The 17,847-nt window shown below is 46.0% G+C and overlaps 2 protein-coding genes across 4 annotated transcripts in view; one reads left to right on the top strand and one right to left on the bottom strand.

The window, feature by feature from the left end:
- The window catches only part of LOC142577798 (very long chain fatty acid elongase 7-like), a 64,031-nt gene extending 56,057 nt beyond the window's left edge, over positions 1-7,974 (top strand). The window contains exons 2-3 of one of the 3 annotated variants that reach the window (XM_075687246.1): positions 3,532-3,704; positions 6,554-7,974. In XM_075687246.1, the coding sequence (XP_075543361.1) occupies positions 6,581-7,471 (891 nt within the window). In that variant the 5' untranslated portion in view covers positions 3,532-3,704; positions 6,554-6,580 and the 3' untranslated portion in view covers positions 7,472-7,974. Of the gene's footprint in view, positions 1-3,469; positions 3,705-6,397; positions 6,480-6,553 lie in introns of those variants that run through there. The other 2 variants (XM_075687247.1, XM_075687248.1) reach the window with 2 other exon arrangements.
- A 15-nt stretch (positions 7,975-7,989) lies between these two features.
- LOC142578226 (very long chain fatty acid elongase 7-like) lies at positions 7,990-10,782 on the bottom strand. The gene is made up of 3 exons (XM_075687630.1): positions 10,615-10,782; positions 8,660-8,947; positions 7,990-8,001 (listed from the first exon to the last, which is right to left on the bottom strand). Exons 1-3 carry the CDS (start codon positions 10,780-10,782, stop codon positions 7,990-7,992), a joined length of 468 nt encoding a protein of 155 aa, XP_075543745.1.
- Positions 10,783-17,847: the final 7,065 nt, after the last annotated feature.

The following is a 17,847-nucleotide window of genomic DNA, read 5'->3' as shown; positions in this document are numbered from 1 at the left end:
CACAGATTTAAGCGCATTTCAAATGTTCACATGCGCACATTTTAAGCAAAGCTTACTTTTACGATTCATTCACACCGCAGACTAATCAGCTATATAGTATCAGCAAATCAGAAAAAGTATCAAAAAAAGATTCAAGATGCAAGAGCTTCTAGATCAAATTTATTTCATACAAGGGAATGCATGAACGGCTGCTGGCAGCAGGCCAAGTGTGCTGGTTCTTGCAACCTTGGGGGCAGAATTCAAAGAAAATGGGAAGGCAACAAGCTATTAAGAGTAGGTTATTTTTATTGCACTAACCACATCAAGATGGCAAACTTGCAGAGTAATTATTCACACAGTGCAGACTGTAATCTGACAACACATTTTTGGCATCGTAATGGCACAATACAAGTGCCAGTACGATGTGCTTCGTATCACTTCACCAAGGTCCTTGACTTCACATCGTCGAATACCGTACCTGAAACCCGCAGCTGCTCCTCTCAACGCACGATCGACGGTCCGCTGATTGCAATGGCGATGGCACTGACGGAAACGACGAGTTCGCATGAGTCGGCGATGCGCCCGTAAAGTTGGCTTCGCAGCGGCGCGGATCATTTGACGTCATTTTTCGCGCTCGGCCAATAGCTGTGCGAGCGGCGCCGGAAAAGGTATGCGCAACTCTGCTCCCTGCGGGAGCATATACAGGAACACTACCTCGGCAGAGCACGGGCCACGCGCTCGCGCGTTCCCTTTCATAAAGGACGACCCTGTACAAAGGACCTTTTGCATCCCCCGTTCATTTGCATGCATTTGACAAAGCCGGAATTCCAACTCTCGACCACGTGCTAAGCCGCAGAACTTGTATAGCCGCCGGGGTCATCGGTTGCCACTCCAACGCACCCCTATATCGAAAGAGGTCAATGCTTGCCACCAGCCTTGGTGGTGTATAGGGGCTTTGGCATCGCGCTGCTAAGCCTGCGGTCACGGGACTAAATCCCGGCCTCGGCGGCAGCATTTCGATGGGAGTGAAATGCAAGAACGCCCGCGTACTGTATATTGGGTGCACGTCAAAGAACCTCAGGTGGGCAAAATTAAAGCAGAGTTCCCCACTACGACGTAACTCATGATCACTTCTCGGTATCGGCACGCAAAACCCGACAATTTATGTCACTGTTTGCCAATGTTCTCGTACCATTTGTACGCTTTCATAATTAAGTAATAAGCGCATAATACCGCAACTCAATTCACGTTTTTGAACGAGTATGCAATACCCTACAGGCGCCCTCAAATAAGTACAGTGCTTTTTATGACGTCTAAAAAAAAATGCCGACATTGAACAAAGCAAGCGAAATGCTCGCAACTGCTTTAGCGAGCGGCAGAGTTAGGTATCTGCGCAACTGCAGCAATTGCAGCGTGGCTGCTAGGCTAATAGCATAATAACGTAACAGTTCCTCTGCTTCCTCGTGTATCCGTCAAGTCTCAACTTCGGAGTACATCCTGTGGTAGTGGTGTTATCTTTCGTGATGTTTCGCTCCGACGTGAACTTCTTGAGTCGAAGAAAGTCTTTCCCAAGGCTCTAAATATGACAACAATCGAAATAATGACAATAGAAGCAAAAAAAAAAAAGATCTGATGGTGACGTGACAGGCATGAAATAAGCATGAAACACTGTAAAGAAAGAAAAGGCATACCAAAGGAAAGAACTCTGCTTGCAAACCCACCCTGCCTGAACGAAAAACAAGACGTTGCGTTTCTTTATCACTTATGCAGTCAGAACACGTATCATGTAGACGCCGATTTAAACAAAATGCGTTGTGTAACTACAGACCACCTTTAGCTCAGGAAAGTGTGTCGCCGTCGTTGCTGTAACGTGCGACGTGGAATGTACTTTCCTAACACATCCGCCGACGTGCTCAGGTCAAAGACAGAGCGATACGAGCAGACATGTCATCATGCGATCGCGTCAGCCCTGGTTGATCAACGGCCGACAAAGCTTGGCACATGTATATGAAAACGGGTGTCAGGAAAACGCAATTTCCTCTCAATCCAATGAGTACGCACACTTCGAAAATGGAGCAACGAACAGCGTAATAAATGACGTAAATCGAAGAGTCCCACCGTCTGATAAACTCCTGATGCAATATTTTATCTTACCTTCATGCTGCAATGAGAAGATGGGTTTTATTTTTTATTTATTTTTTCACAGAAGCCGGTTTCTGGCTAGATTTCCCGCAAACTTCCGGAATCAGGATGGAACAGAAACCACACTATGATCTGGCATAATGGTGCCCAGTCTGCCCTTACCAGCCCGTACCAACTGCCCAAAACCTCAGTAGTAAGGCAAAACTCTTTAACAGACGCAGGCATGAAACGCCATGAATCCCCATACTCACCTTTTTACCTCTCGTTCGCTCGCTATATCTCACGTCTCAAGGTGATTTAAGTGCTCACGGACGTTCACACATTCAGGGACGTATTATAACGTTCCCGAACCCCTAAACGCGCTCTCGATGATCGGCCCTCATCACGTGGTGGCTATAGAAGAACCTCATAGTTTCAGTTTCTCTCGATATCTGGTTCCAAAGGCGCAGGGCGGCATTTGGATCAGATTTCACGACAACCTGCGTGGATCCGCCATGCAAAAACGATGCATCAGCAGCAGAGAGCTCTACAGACCGGATTAGGTGGCATCGTCAAGGGAAGCGAGCAGGAGGAGGAGCTACGACACGAACAAGCAACACTGTGACCGCGAAGGTTGCAGGGGTTAACACCATCGCCGACCACCCGAACTCTTCTTCGTGACTGCTCTCAATGTTCCTGTAGCACTCACCGGCATCTGCTTCTGCGGTCACCCCCTACTTGGGTTCAGAAATCAAAATACCTCTCACTTTCCCCCCCCTCCACCCTATACACACAAACACAATTTTTTTTTACAATCGATACTAGCATAATCATGAGGATGCGTTCTAGCGATAAAAAAGAAAAGTAAATAAAAGGTAAGTGTTTTCAGGCGTTCGTATAAAGAAAGGTAAAAAGACACGCACGCATGGCGTAAACCCCCAGCTCTAAAGAGACAAATAAATAAAAAATAGAATTGAGAAATCTGTTATGTACCCTCTACCTCCATCCATTGCATTACGTTATTTATTATTTTCAAGTTCTTTCTGTTTCTTCTTATGCGAGGCTGACCCTTGTATTACGCATTATATTATTTGGGTTATAATCAGCTTGGTATTTTTGTTTTTAATTATTGTAAAAACCATCTGTTTAGGTTTTAACGTAAATTATTGCTTTAGAATCACGTTGTTCATGGTATTATCGTCCACAGTGGGTTTGTGCCATTCTTGAGGGAGTAAACATGAACATCAGCTGGAGCACGAAGTTTGACACGTGGAACGGTCGTTGCAAATCCCCCACTTAGCAAGTTTAGGTATAACTGAGAAGACTAAAATTAGTCAATTTCGCGAAAACAGCAGTGCGACAAAAAAAAACAAGAACAAACGTGCGATGCTCTTTCCTAAGATGTTTCTGTCCATTTTACTACCTGGCAAGCGAGCGGCTCGGTTAAAGAAGAACGCACAGGCCAACCGAGTCGCAGGGAGGAAGATGAAGGCAGTTCCCTCGTGGGACGCTGCTGACATCTTGCAAACGCCGGAATACACCTGACCACCGGGGTGGATTCCGCGTCGTCGTAGGCAGTGGGACACACCGGATCGAGCTCACACGTAAGTCCCGCTCATAAGAACGTATACCGAAACTGCAAGTGCGTGTGTAGGTAGGCACGGACGTCTTTGGACGGGCGAAATTCAACTGCCGGGTACATTGAGGCGCCAGCTTGCTCGCCCTAAACATTTTCACACCCTCATGTATGTGCATGCAGGGTGCTTGATTTGTCCCTAACAACCTCACCTTTAAGTGGCAAAACCGAATCGTCCATGGTGACGAATGAAACTTTATTTTCTGGCGACGTTCTTGTAGCGAGTAAACATGACAATAACTGGGGCAGACGACGTTTGATCGGCATAAAATTAACTTTAATAGCTATAGCTTTCGAACGGTCGGGCCAAATAGTTCAGTGCACGCCAGGTGGTCAGAGTCACCAGACAACTTCACGCTCTCCCATCGCAGGTGTAGTCAGAGCTAACTGTTGTGTGCAACAATTTTATGTTAGCCTTTACGGATAAGGGCGTTCGCCATGGGACGAACCAGCAAACTAAAGTGTAAATGGCACAATCGCTAGAATGTTTTTCGCCAAATTGTCCCTCCTCAATAAAGCCGATACGTTCGTTTGCGGGTAGGGTGGGAAAGGCATCGTGAACTTAGGGCATTCAAATCGCTCTCGACGAAGAAGGACGCCACAATTGCACAAGCTTCATGTTTTCCTAACTGATTATTCGCTGTATGGTCTATGCGTGGCCACCGCGCATGGACGTTGTACCGGTTGGTTGAGCGAAACTGATCGTTCTCTACAAATGCGTACGTGTTATTCGAGCAATTGATCAAATAATTCGGTTCCATCATTGTCACGCCGCCGCTGCCATTGCTCTGTCATTGCTTTTTTGTGATACGCTGCAACCAATCCATTGCAAGTTTTACTTTGTTTGCCGTTTATAAAGCTTTTATATTTAGTAAATGATTTTACTATATTGCGTTAGAACGCACGCTCGCTCGCGACCTTGTATATATATTTTTTGCGCTGTGTAAAAAATTTTTACTGCACTACACTTTATGGTGCAGTGCTCACATTGAAAGCGCTTTGACACAATGGCTCATCAAGGCACAGCAGATTCACAGATGGACCAGTGTGCACGCCGTTGAGAAAATGAGTGCCTATGGTGTCCACGGCCGTAGTCAGAGCACTTTGAAACCACCGTCGTAGCATCTGAGCGGTTATAGAATTCAGCTGCTGAGTAAAAATTGGAGGACGCTTAAGTTTCGCCTTTAAGAGCGGAACGCGACATCATTCAAAGATCCCTGACTGCTTCTCACGCCTCCCGGCAACTGCAGCTTATGTAACCATAATGTTTACCAGGAAACGCTGGTGGTGAACGATGTATGCACGAATGCGAGATTTCTGGTAGAAACACGGCCTCTTGCGTGGGCCGATCCCTGAGGTATTGCACAGCCGTGCCAAAAAAATTACAATATTTTCAGGTTTCTGTTATTGTTTCGCACTTTTAATATTTACGTCTGAGAAGATTTAACATAAAAGACATGCGCTGTCGGTGTTTTGTTCCATGGCATTTGTTTGTGGGCTGTCATTCTCAAAATTCCGAGGCAAAGCTTTGTAAAGAAATTAAGACAAGGTGTGAGCAACTTTAGTGATAGAATGTGTTGTCAATATAACTCGCATACAGCGCATGTCATATAGCAAGGCGTGGCAGATACATCTAAGTATGTACAGAAATTTTCGCTCACGGACAACTCCGCTGACGCCGACACTGACACCGGATTTTCTGCGACACGGGGCCCTTAACGCTATCGCTTTAAAGAGGCGCGTGTTTGATGCCCGGCCCTGGTGGCCGTATTCCGACACGGGTAGCATACCAATGCACCCGTGCCAGAATAACTAAGCCCATGCCTACGCCGCGTCGGCACTCGTAACGTAGGAGTAAAGTCCCTTGAATAGAGAATTATTCGGTTCGGAGTGCCACTTGCACAACGCGTCTTAATGTTAGCGGGTCACCCAACACCCGGCATTGCGGGTTATGTGCAAGCGTCAAGAGTAAGAATGCCGCGTCACTTGGATCGACACAATTGGATAGGTTCGGGAAGTTTCCGCCTCCCGACGTCAAGGTGTACAGTGCGTGCGCTATACTATATCGCATGTTAACTACTTTTGTGGGGCGCACTCCTAAAAAGCGCAGCAGTGAGTGGCACTTTCATGCTTAAAGGCCCAAACAATGAAATCCTCCTTACCTCAGTAAAGGAAGCCTTCATTGCTGAGGCCACCTTATGTCACTCTGAAAGCTTCCTTACTGAGGGGCCCTTGGTGAAGGCTTCCTTGCCGCTTCCTCAGCGTAAGGTTGCTCCGTAGCTACCTTCCCTGGCCCTGAACAAGTGATTCACCTCACTGCTAGGGCACGTGATGTTTGCTTTCGCACGCCCGCTGTCGCCCGCCTGCGGAGAAGCGCGAGTACGATGCCAGGTGTCAGCGTTCTTTTCAGTAACACGTTGGGCGTAAGTGGCTTCTCGCAATGCCAGCGTGCTAGTGTTGCTGAACATATCGTTTTGCGCTCGACTGCGGTGCTTTCTCGCGTTGAGCAAACAAAGCTGGAAGAAAGCGTCCGCGTGTCTCCGTATTAGCAATTCAATTTAATGATTACGTGACCGTCCAACTTTCTTTTTATTGAATAAAGGCGTTCGTGTAAAGCTTATAAGAGATGCGCTCGAGCCAAGGCGTACGGCAGCCGTTCTTCACTTGAGGACGGGCGAAGGGAGCTTTCAGAGTGCGCTTGCTTCCTCCATCGGTCCTTCGCTGTAAAGAGGCCTCACGTAAGGTTAGGAAGCGGTCTAAGGAAAGGAACTTTTCATTGTTTAGCCCTTAATCATCGTAATTTCGGTTGCCTTTCAGGTTAGGTTACGGTGCCACAGAAGCGTTATGGCGTCAAAGAGGGTCTTCGATCCCGCCGTGCACTGGTTTCCGGACTTAGACAGCCGCACACGAGGATGGCCGCTCGTCGGCAACCCAATCCCGCTGATCGCCATCTGCGTCCTTTATGTCTACGTTGTCAAAATTTTGGGCCCCAAGTGGATGGCCGACAGAAAGCCCTTCGAACTGCGCGCCCTCATGGCCATCTACAACCTCGCACTCGTTTTCTTGAACAGTTTCTTCGTCTGGGCATTCATGAGGCACGGCTACGTGGCCAAGGGCTACAAGGTCATCGGTCAGGGCGTCGACTTCTCGACCGACCCTCTCACCATGCACATCGTCCACCTGACGTGGTGGTACTACGCTCTCCGCCTGGTCGAGTTCCTGGACACGGTGTTCTTCGTGATGCGCAAGAAGTACGCCCAGGTGACGGCGCTGCACGTGTTCCATCACGTAGTGGTCGCCTGGAACATGTGGATGAACGTCACGTTTGGGGGCCAGGGTCAGACCATGTTCGTCACCGTGGTGAACTCGAGCGTGCACGTCGTCATGTACACCTACTACTTCCTGTCGGCGCTAGGCCCGGCCTTCCAGCGGTACATCTGGTGGAAGCGCTACCTCACCCAGTTGCAGCTCACCCAGTTCACCGTCGTCTTTTTGCACAGCTTGTCCTATCTGCTCTACAAGGAAGACGCCATCCCGGGATTCACACTCGTCATGACCCTCGAGGCAGTGGTGTTCCTGTTGTGGTTCCTGTCGTTCTACGGCAAGGCGTACCGCAAGGGCGGACGCAGCACGCTGGACATCGTCTCCAACACGGCGGTCGCGGCAAAGGAAGCACTCGCCAAGGTTGCCACCTCTTGCTGCCCCGAGTCGCTGGACGAGAACAAGGAGGAGTGAGCCGCACTGACGCGGGCCCACCATGTATGACGAATCCGCTGAGAAGTTCCGGGTGGATGCAACGGTAGCTCACAATGCATAGATCTGAGCCGCTTCATAAGAAGTGATCAAATTAGCGGCAGAAGAAAAATCGAATGCTTCAACCTCGCCAGCACTTGGTTGCACTACGGCTGCCAAGGATATTGCTCTACTTGTGAGCCTGTTGCAGAAACCCCGGAACTTCTTTTTTCAGTTGTCCCCAGGAACCTAACAAACAGCCTCCCTTCACTTATTGTGTGTGCTTCTGCGTTTTTTTTTTCATCGTGTGCGGTTTCAAACTGAAAGTGTCACGCGAAGTGGCGTCTGTGGTTGTGCCCATCGTGTTGTGAGTAAAGACTGAGGAGAGTACAAATATTGATCTCGTGGGTATTCAATTCCTGTATCATTCGTTCGGTCCGTATTATTTCGGCAGTGCCGTTGTATTGTTTAAAATTCATTCACAGAGAAGCACGTCTATCATTAAAAATATATTACAGTACTTACGATGGACTCTAGAAAATAAAGCATCGTTGAAAACAACACGCAGTTACACTTGAGATAACCTTTTTCACCACATAATTGGCAAATGTAAACCTATGTGCTCTAGGGCAGAGCAGCAGCTGTGCGCAGTACGTGGTGAAGGCTCATAACCCTCATGTCAATGTACTTGTTAAAGTTAAAAAGTATCGTTTAATTCTGCTAAAACATTTACTCACATTTTTGCATGTACTGTATTGAATTAATGATACAAAGTTGTGCTGCGGATGCACGACGTTGAGTTGACGTCGCTCAAATCCTCGAGCATTCACGCAAAGTTATACTTACGGCTGAACATTCTTGAGAAGCAGCATGATCTCATAATGGCTTCAGCAGAAAATGCTGCGTGTCTGCAGAGGCAGCACTCTTATTTTCGCAAAAGGTCACCGTTGCTGGCTCTCGTCCACAAGGAGAATGATCTCGCAACATACTGCCCTTCGTGCGCGCCATCCATGTCACAAGAGTTCACCTTAAACTATATTAGCGATTCATCGGCAGCATTTCGCAGGCTTGCGTGCCGCGCGCTGTTGTACACGCAAGCATTTAAAGCCGACAAGCGAAATATTTTTTGTACGCCTTTATATAGAACGACAAGAACCAGGCGAAAAAGATTATACACTGAACAGTACCCACAGTGACAAATAGTTTTGCGTAGTCACCCTCAGAACACAGCATGCACAGGCAGAACGCAATGTTCGCGATGAACTGGACCATCTGCAGTGTCGTGAGGTGCTGCTTCCACCAAAGATACTTCCGGTAGCGCGCCCCAAGAGCGGCCAGAAAGTAATATGTGTACATCCCGACATGAACGAAGCAGTTGAGGCAAGTGCCAAACATGGATATCGGCTGAAGAGCGTAGTTCATGTTGAGCCACATTCCCCAAGGGATGATCAGGTGGTGAAACACGTGCAAACCACTCACCTGCGCAGAGAAAAAAAGTGAGGCCATTTTCGAGAAGCCAAATGCTCGTCGCTGTTTCTGCGTCTGATGTCAACCACAGCAGTGTGGTAGCTTGTTTCGAATAGCAAGCGGCGTTTTGACATATGTATAAGTGCCAACAGAAATTGGAATGAACGGTCGTCTGGGAGTTTTCATGGTGTCTAACTCCTCGTATCCTTACCACTGTGCACTTTTTACTTGTGATATCAAGCACATTCTGAAGAGGCAAGTAGGCGTTTCGTGGTTACTGTTACCACGGCCGTCACTGGCCGAATTAAATTCTTTTAGACAACAAACTCTTGCCCAATAATTGAAAGAGGAGCGGAAAATGGAGATCTGTAAGAAACACGGAGAAACAATAAGAATTCTCAGTTTGATGGAAAGACTCGTTGTGGTTTTCGCCAAGACAGCAACCGTCATCCTTGATTAACAAAGATGACCGCAATTACTTTGACAAAAACAAGTTGTCCTAACCTACCTTTTTACCTAGTTCCTAAATTTTATTTCCGCTGGAAAACACAGTGATGGTTCGCATTGAGCACCATAGCAGAAATGATGTAAAATATCAACTACCTCAAATTGACCGGAGGATGCTCATCAAACGCGTATTTTTCGCGCTCACTACATTTGTGAAATCAAATGCTCTAACGTGTTTAGGTCCGCTCGATCGTCATCCGCAACCGCCATCGTCGCCTTCGTGTACTTGTTCCGAAGCTTGAATTCAGGATACCGCGCAACATCCAAAGGAGCCGCACAAGCCTTCCACATTGGTTCGGACTTGGCGTAGCCTTTTTCCCCAACGATATCGCCGTCTTATGGGCTGTGAGGACAGCCTGGACTGTGAGAACTGCGCCTTAGCGGAGTATAGACCATGGGCTTTGTGTGTGCCTGCTGTAATTGCGGGGAAGACCATTGGTGGGAAGATGTTGGGCACGCATCTAAAACCAGCCATTTTCGGAAAGCCTTCTCTTATGCACAAGGCCAAAATATTCCTTGTGCGAGGATATGAAAGATTGTAGTTTTTTGGGAGCACTGCACTGGATATACGACTGCGGCAAGCGTTTCCAGTATATTTAGAAAAAAGTTTTGCCGATTCATGCCCTTTCTCTACATATCGTCATCATTTTCGCTTTCTTTCTCTCCTTTTGTTGCCCCTGCCCTATACCCAACTCTGAATAGCAGGTTGGAGCATAGTAGCTCAGACCGACCTCTCAGCTTTACTTTATTAATGTATCGCTCTTTCTCTCTATTTCTCTCTCTTATTTTCTCGCCCTTGCTCGTGCTCTGACAATAGGCAGCTTAAATGATATTACAGTGCTTTTTTTTTCTTAGATATGCGCCACAAATAGCTGCAGAAACAATACGAGACAGGTCGGCGTGAGAGGTGCGTCTATGGCCTGCTACATAACCTTGTCGTATGGGGATCGGAGGAATGAACCGTGGTAGTGTAAATAGATAAGAAAGGATAGAATTAGGAAATCAATTTTTGTTTAATTTAATTACAACAATACTGGAGGCTTGAAAAGGGCCCCTGCAGGATGACCAAAATTGCCACAGGCGGACAGTTCATTGCGCACTGCATATAGCATTTTTCGGTGGTGCTTCCCTGAGGACAGCAACATGCCCAAACCAGCAAGGTACACTCTTACCTGGTCAGCCTTCTTCCTGATCACAAAGAGCACGGTGTCGCACATCTCGAACACCCTGAACACAAGGAACCACCACGACAAACGCAGAATCTCGAGGCTGCAACGGCGCTGACTTAGGTCCACATCTTGAAGGATGTGGTATCCACAGTCCCAGTACGCCAGCTTCATGAATTGGCACCCAAAGAACGCACTGAGCACAGCCGCGGCTATGTTGTATACCACCAGAAAATGCGTGAGAGCAAGCGGCTTGCGCCGCGCCATGCACCAGGGCCCCGCGACAGTTACAAAGGACAAGTAAGCCGCGCTGATGATCAGCATGCCAGCTGGGCTTTCTACCAGAAACCAGCCTTCCGTTCTACGATCTCGCTCGGGAATCCAAGAGTTGTCGTCGTAGCGACGGGAGGAAGAAGCTGAAAGCATCGCAACAGAAGTCACGCCGATATTTTTGTTTCAGGAGATTCCCTCTCGAATCAGCGTCTAGAAAGAAAAATGTCCCGGATGTTGCAAAGTTCTCCGGAGTGCCAGCGCGCGTTCCAAGAAGTCCCTTCCAGAGCTCTCGCGGTTCACTGAAGCCTTGAGAAAGCTCCGTCTACGCTTCAAGAAGCCGGACAAGGTTACGCAGTCCTTTCTCTTACCACGTGTTCGTGAGCGAGCTTCATCAAAGCTGAATTGACAGGTGCGTCAAGCACGAGCAACTATTTCGCTCGCTTAGAGCTAGCCGAGATTGGGCAAACGAGGTCGGAGTGCAAGAGCGAAGTTGGTCAGGAAGAGCGTCATTTGCGAATGTGACTGTTTTCGCTACCAGCGAGTAAATAGGCTTAGGGCTGAAAAGTATGCCACCGATGAGTACAGCAGCTGCTCCCGAGCCCGTTGAGGTTCGGGTTTGCGGAACAGGAACGCTGACACAAATCTATCAGAAACGCGGCCGATAACACATGAGGGACGGCCTATTAACCTGAACAGCTTCGGTGCTGTCATCATTTTCGAAGCTGCATCCAGCGTGGAATTACCGAGTGAGAATATTCATGTGGACCCAAGAGAAACCTAATGAGTAGAAGAATACTTGCCTTTGTTAGTGTTATAACAACTGAAATGAGAGTGAAGAAACTGAAACCACCCAGATAGTTTCTTGGAAACTTGCCGACAAGGTCATCTTAAAAGTACGGACAGCTGGGCGAGTTCATGTGGTAACATGATCAAACAGCGCCGAAGATGAACATCATCGGAAGAAAAACAGAACAAGACAACCTACTGTTTTGTTTCCTTTTTTCGTGTTTGTCTTTGGCGCCGTTTCATCACCTTGCGAGAAGGGAAAAGAATCAACCAACTATAATGTGGCTACGCTTGAATAGTACAGTAAATTTTGTTGCTGAGCAAGTTGGTTGACTAATAAGAGAAACATAATAGCGCTACAAAGAAAAAGATGCTTAGGAAGGAGGGCAAAAAACAAACAGTTACTGCCCACTCTGTTTCTTTGTTCTCCCTCTTTCCTAAGCCAGAGTCCTTCCATTTTTTTCTTTTTGGAAGGACTCTGCCTAAGCCTTTCTTTCTTGTAGCGCACATTCCTTAATATATTAGGAATAGCGGCCGAGTCATACCAGTCACATATGACGGCTTTTTGTTTCTTGTTTTCAGCACAAACACTTGACTCCGTCGGTATTCCAGGCAAAGCGTCGCTTTATCCAATAACGAAGGGCGACAATAATCGGCGTTTGCGAAGAGTACTTGAACATAGTCGCTGTGTTATTCTGAGTCAGGCGAGAAACTTGTTGGCAAACGTAACGCCAAACATCTGGTCGGCATCATCACGGTGAAATCGAGAGTGCGAGAAGAGGAGGGTGGTGCAGGACTTCACTAAGTTATTTTCATACGTCCCTTTTTTAATATAAATTTGTAAATGAGAAGTTGGAATCCTGGCTGACACCGGCCACTTCCCCAGTTTCGCTTAATCAAACAATACATGTCAAAGGTATACACCGGCTCGAACAAACGAACAAGACAATGTTGAAAAAAAAAAGCTTAAATAAAAGATGGAACGTGTTTTCGCGTTGTTCATATAGAAATGTCATATTAGCACGCGGTACGTGCTAACACCCAGAATTTCTACGGCAAACAATTACAACTCGTACGATAAATACCCATGCTCTTTAGGTTTAAGGGTCCTGCCAAGTATATATATAAAGCTTTTTGATCTTGTTAGAACTTGTGGTGTAACGTCGGATGTGTTGTATGGCAGGCTGTGCTTGCTTGCATACATGTGAACTGCAAGTGACTGCGCTATGAATTTATTTTCATTTCCGCATGCGCATTTGTTATATAACATATGAAGCGGCTAAGACGTGTTTTAAATATCTTAAGCTTGCGTGACACGGAATGGTATACTGGGTAAACTAGAGTTGTTGTTTTGTTTGTTTGTTTGTTTGTTTGTTTGTTTGTTTGTTTGTTTGTTTGTTTGTTTGTTTGTTTGTTTGTTTGTTTGTTTGTTTGTTTGTTTGTTTGTTTGTTTGTTTGTTTGTTTGTTTGTTTGTTTGTTTGTAATAGATGGGAAGTCATTTAGCAAAGGCTCCTGAAAGGTCTCCCAAAACGTGCACGGCTGCACGGCGTAGAGCAAATATGTAGGCAGTTGTTCCTCGTTGGTCGCACAAGCGGCGTGTCGCGGAAAAGGAAGCTTGCAATCTTCTAGGCTGGGCGGACATTCTTTGCACCGCAGCGAAAGAGCGCGCATTTTAAGAAACGCTTCCTCGGCAGTCTGAAAGGCCACACGTTCTAAATTCCTTAATACTCCTGCTGTGGTCTGGCCCCACTGGGACTGCCGCTTGAGGAAAACAGGAAGCAGACATTGGAGTAAGACGCACTAACTTTCTTTTTGTGAAACTCCTGAAGCGATAGTGGAAAGACGGCAAGTTAATGAAAATAAGCATCAGACATTTCCTGCAAGAAAATGCTGGGAGTTTTCTCTTTCACCATGTTCGAGAAAAGGCAAGTATAATGGAAATGGTGAGTGATCGCACAGGGGGCGTCAGAAGCGCAATGGCAGGAATTGCTAATGAGATGCGCTTTCTTAAAAGAAATAATAAAACTATATATATATATATATATATATATATATATATATATATATATATATATATATATATATATATATATATATAATGTGTACGAGAGTCCGGTTACTTGAAAATAAAAATAAAAAACCTAGGTTTCAAAGGGCAGTGGTCTTCGGTACGTGATGAACGCCTGCGCTCAAACCGCTTCCCTTAGTTATTATTCCACTTCTTTCACACCGTCCCACACTGTTTTGTTGGTCCCTTATTTGGCACTATTTCATTCCCTTTTTAAAAGCTACTGCGAGGCTTACACACCCGGCCAGGCGACTCAGATGACACACTTCGCCCCATATACTCAATCATTCACATATTCGTCCTCATAATCATGAACGAAGCGTAGCCACTCGCGATGAGTCTAGCAGAATAACAAAAGAGAGTGGTTGCTCTGCTGTGAAAACGTGCATACCGGTCTGGCGATGGCAGCGGTTAAATGAAAGAAACAAGTAAACTTATTCCAGATAAGACATTTATTTATTTATTTATTTATTTATTTATTTATTTATTTATTTATTTATTTAACGATCAATTATAGACAAGAAATCAGTGGAAAGGATGATCGCCCGGCGAAGCATTTCAAAAAAGACTAGCACGTCAGAAGGTTGAACTTGTGAGGTACTCGAGTACGTTGTGGTATAGCGAACTTTATCATTTGTCTAAGATTGCCCATCGTGAGGAGTTAATTAGCGTATGGAGAAACATTGTTCACTAGCCTTGGCTGCGAAACGCTCTCCGTGCACGTGTCTCTTTCTCTCTCTCCCTTCTTTCTATTCCCCTTCTCCCTTCTCCCAGCGTAGGGTAGCCAACCTGACTCTTGACTGATTAACATCCCAGCCTCCTTTTTTTTGTCTCTATATCCCTCAAACGGGGATGCGTTGAAAGTGAGCGCAGGTTCAGTTCAGGAAGGTTTAACGAAGGTGGAATGTATCTGCAGTAGCCTTCACAGATAAAAAGCGTAGCTTTGTTCTTCGTAGACTCAGTCTTATCACGTTTCACTCAATCAGTCAATCAATCTTGGCTTATAACCCGTCCAATATAACGTTATCAAGCACTCCAGGCAGTGTGCAAGAAAGAACTACAGCACAGAAGGGCGCAAGCGATGCAGTGATAGGCAATGAGAGCGCCTACATGATAGATTGCGCTGATTTAGAACTAGATGCCGAGTACAGATATGCAAATATCGCTATCTTGTAATAGTAGTATGCAATAATTATCGCCTTATTCAGCATTCACATTTCAGTTTTGACAACTGCTCCTCTATCGTTAGCAGTCCCATTAGCGCGACAGTGACTACAAAGAGATAAGCGCAGAAGTTGCGTCTCCCTCTCAATGTCTTATTAGCTCCGACACCGCGCCGCAGGCATCACAAGACTTAGCGCTGAGCTTCATCACATCTTCCAAATGCTCAATTAGGGGGCAAGTGTTAGAGGGAGATGTCTCCACAGACGTGCTCAAGGCTCAACGTCGCCGAGGCCACGCGAGAATTGGCAAGTGACCAAGAGACGGTGGCGCAGAATAAACCAGAGGCCGGACGGAAGAGCGAGTCTCTGGCTCACTATTCTTTGCTGAAGCAACTGTAGAAACAAAGGAAAAGATGGCAAGATGACAGGAGACAAGTTGTAAGTGCAAAGCATCCGATACATGGCATACCTGTACTACATGCACTATACTGTATGCAGGCAATACATCCGTACAAAACCGGCTTGTATGAGCACCTTTTGTATGTGAGACTCAAACCTTGCCTATGAATACAAGCCTCACAAATACAAAGTTCGCGAACTCTAAAGAAATTACAACGCGCTTATGTTGCATATCGCGGCGTTATCTTACAGGCACAGAGTAATTTTCTGGAAGATAACATTCCTTTTTCTTTTTTAAAACGTCATCCTCGTGCCATGAGGTGTCAGCGATTAATATTATAGTGCAAAGCAATACCTTTTCATTGTATTGCCCGACATTCATCCAACTTTCATCAAAACCGTAGGTGTTCGAATGGTAAAATTTCCGAATCAACCAAGGCGATAATTCGGGCTAGTTGACCTGGTCAGACTGGGATCTTAAATATCGCTGAAGAGAGTGAGACAGACATAACAACGACGTGTGTCATCGTGTTTATGTCTGTCCCTGTACTTTTAGCGCTTAATTTAAGGTTCTGAATCGAATACAAATATTCGCGAAAGACAATATACGGCCGTCGAATGTTTTCTTATTTCTAAACAAACTGAAATATATAGTCCTAGTAGAGAGTGAGTTTGTTAAAAACGAACTAAAAGTTTATTTACATCATTTGTACATGCGCGTAATATCGTTCGCAACGGAACGTCCATTCAGCTGGGTTTCTCGTACGTGAGAAGTTATTTCTTTCAGTTATCTGGCGCGCCATGAAAGCACTTATAGCAGTAATTTCAAATTAACATATAAAATAAATGTTTTGTAGGCTGTATTGCAACGTGTGTTTGTGTCATATATCACTTTGAACAGCAATGTGAGTAATCGGCGCACGTCATGGCATCGGTGTTTGACAAGTAGCCCTATATTAGGCGCAATATATCTACAGCTTAATTAAGGTAAAATCAGACATCCACACAATCGAAGCGATTGCTACAAATATCTACGATATCTATAAAATATCTACAGCTTTGCCGACCTCTCTGAGAAATGGCCAACATCCCTGTTTTTCTGTCTACTCCTGCTGCTTCTTCCTTCCTTCCTTCACAGGAGTGTATTGATGGTTTTATTTTTCCACACCGTGGCCTATTCCTCTTCGCAAGTACAGTGTGGCCCACTCTTAAAGGAAGCACCTAGCTGACACCATAAAGCCAATATAAATGATGCACATCTACTTCACTGAGAGAAAACAAAATGGCTGACAGGACACATGAGGCGGACAATTTTGCATTCATATATAATCTGCATTCCTTCATATCGTAATTAAGCTGTAACTGTTCGTAGCCGCATGCTAAATATGTGTTCCTTTTAAGTTTACCATCATGTGCGCAACATTTATCTGAGGTCACAACAATGACGACTACGACGCTGATAGAGCTTGTGTCCGTCTGTCGTTTCTTCTTGTGTCCATGTTTTGCTGCGCCATACCAGATACCATTCCACGATGACTAACCAGCACAAGCCCATATCGCCAACCTCGTGGACTACGACGCCTTTGTTTACACTTTTACATTGACCCGATATACATGACACACGTGACCCACGGTACTATTTTCACATGGATCACAAAGAAAGAAAGAAAGAAAGAAAGAAAGAAACGAACAAACAAACAAACAAATAGGCAAGCAAACTAAGGCGAACTGTATTTTTAGGTGTAGAATTCAGTGAGCAAACGTAGAACGACGATGCCAACCTCAAAATATCTGGCAATTCAAGTGTACAACAACAGAGCGACGAAGAAGGAAAACCAGGAAAAATGGTGGTTGTTGATGCATAAAATATGCATCGGACACGGCCGCAGAGGACGCTCTAGCCACCGCGAAGCCCCGAAAACAAGACGGAAAGGCAAATTAACTGCGCATGCAGCGCCAATTAGGTACGCAACGCGACTAGAAAAAGGAGCGGCACACTTGCACCAGCCACGTGCGTGCGAAGAAAAAAAAAAACAAAGTGCGCATGGACGTGATCGCGAGTCAGAATATTCTGGCACAGCACTTGCGCAGTCCGCTCTCTACCAAGTGCCCATGCCTCAATGTAGACGCGCAGCGGCCACGTTCCGACGGAGGCGATATGTAAAAATTCATGTCTACTAAGTAGCAATGCGAAACAAGCGATAGGGCTGTCGATGCTTTGAGTCACTACCAAATGTCATTGGCAAGAAAAAGAATGGAGCTATGGATAGCACAGTACCATGCGACGTGCCGCACTTGATCACTGCCGTAAACCTTATAATGTTTTTCTGCATGCCCCGAACCGAGACGGTAACGATCATAGTGGTCTAAGTTCGCGCAGTGCTCACGTGGTCGAGTACTGCAGGCCTGTGCACGCCCTCGTCGTCAGTGGATTCTTTAGATAGTATAGCTTTTCATGCCAATAGTATTAGGTCACGTGACGTGGTCCACTCGGAGTGGCGCCTACAGGCAAGGAACGGCAATTCCTTAGATTTCTGGAGGTAAAGGCA

This window comes from Dermacentor variabilis, chromosome 4 (genome assembly GCF_050947875.1).
Source record: "Dermacentor variabilis isolate Ectoservices chromosome 4, ASM5094787v1, whole genome shotgun sequence".
In the NCBI taxonomy this organism is placed as follows: domain Eukaryota; kingdom Metazoa; phylum Arthropoda; class Arachnida; order Ixodida; family Ixodidae; genus Dermacentor; species Dermacentor variabilis.
This window is presented reverse-complemented; position numbering and strand designations above follow the sequence as displayed.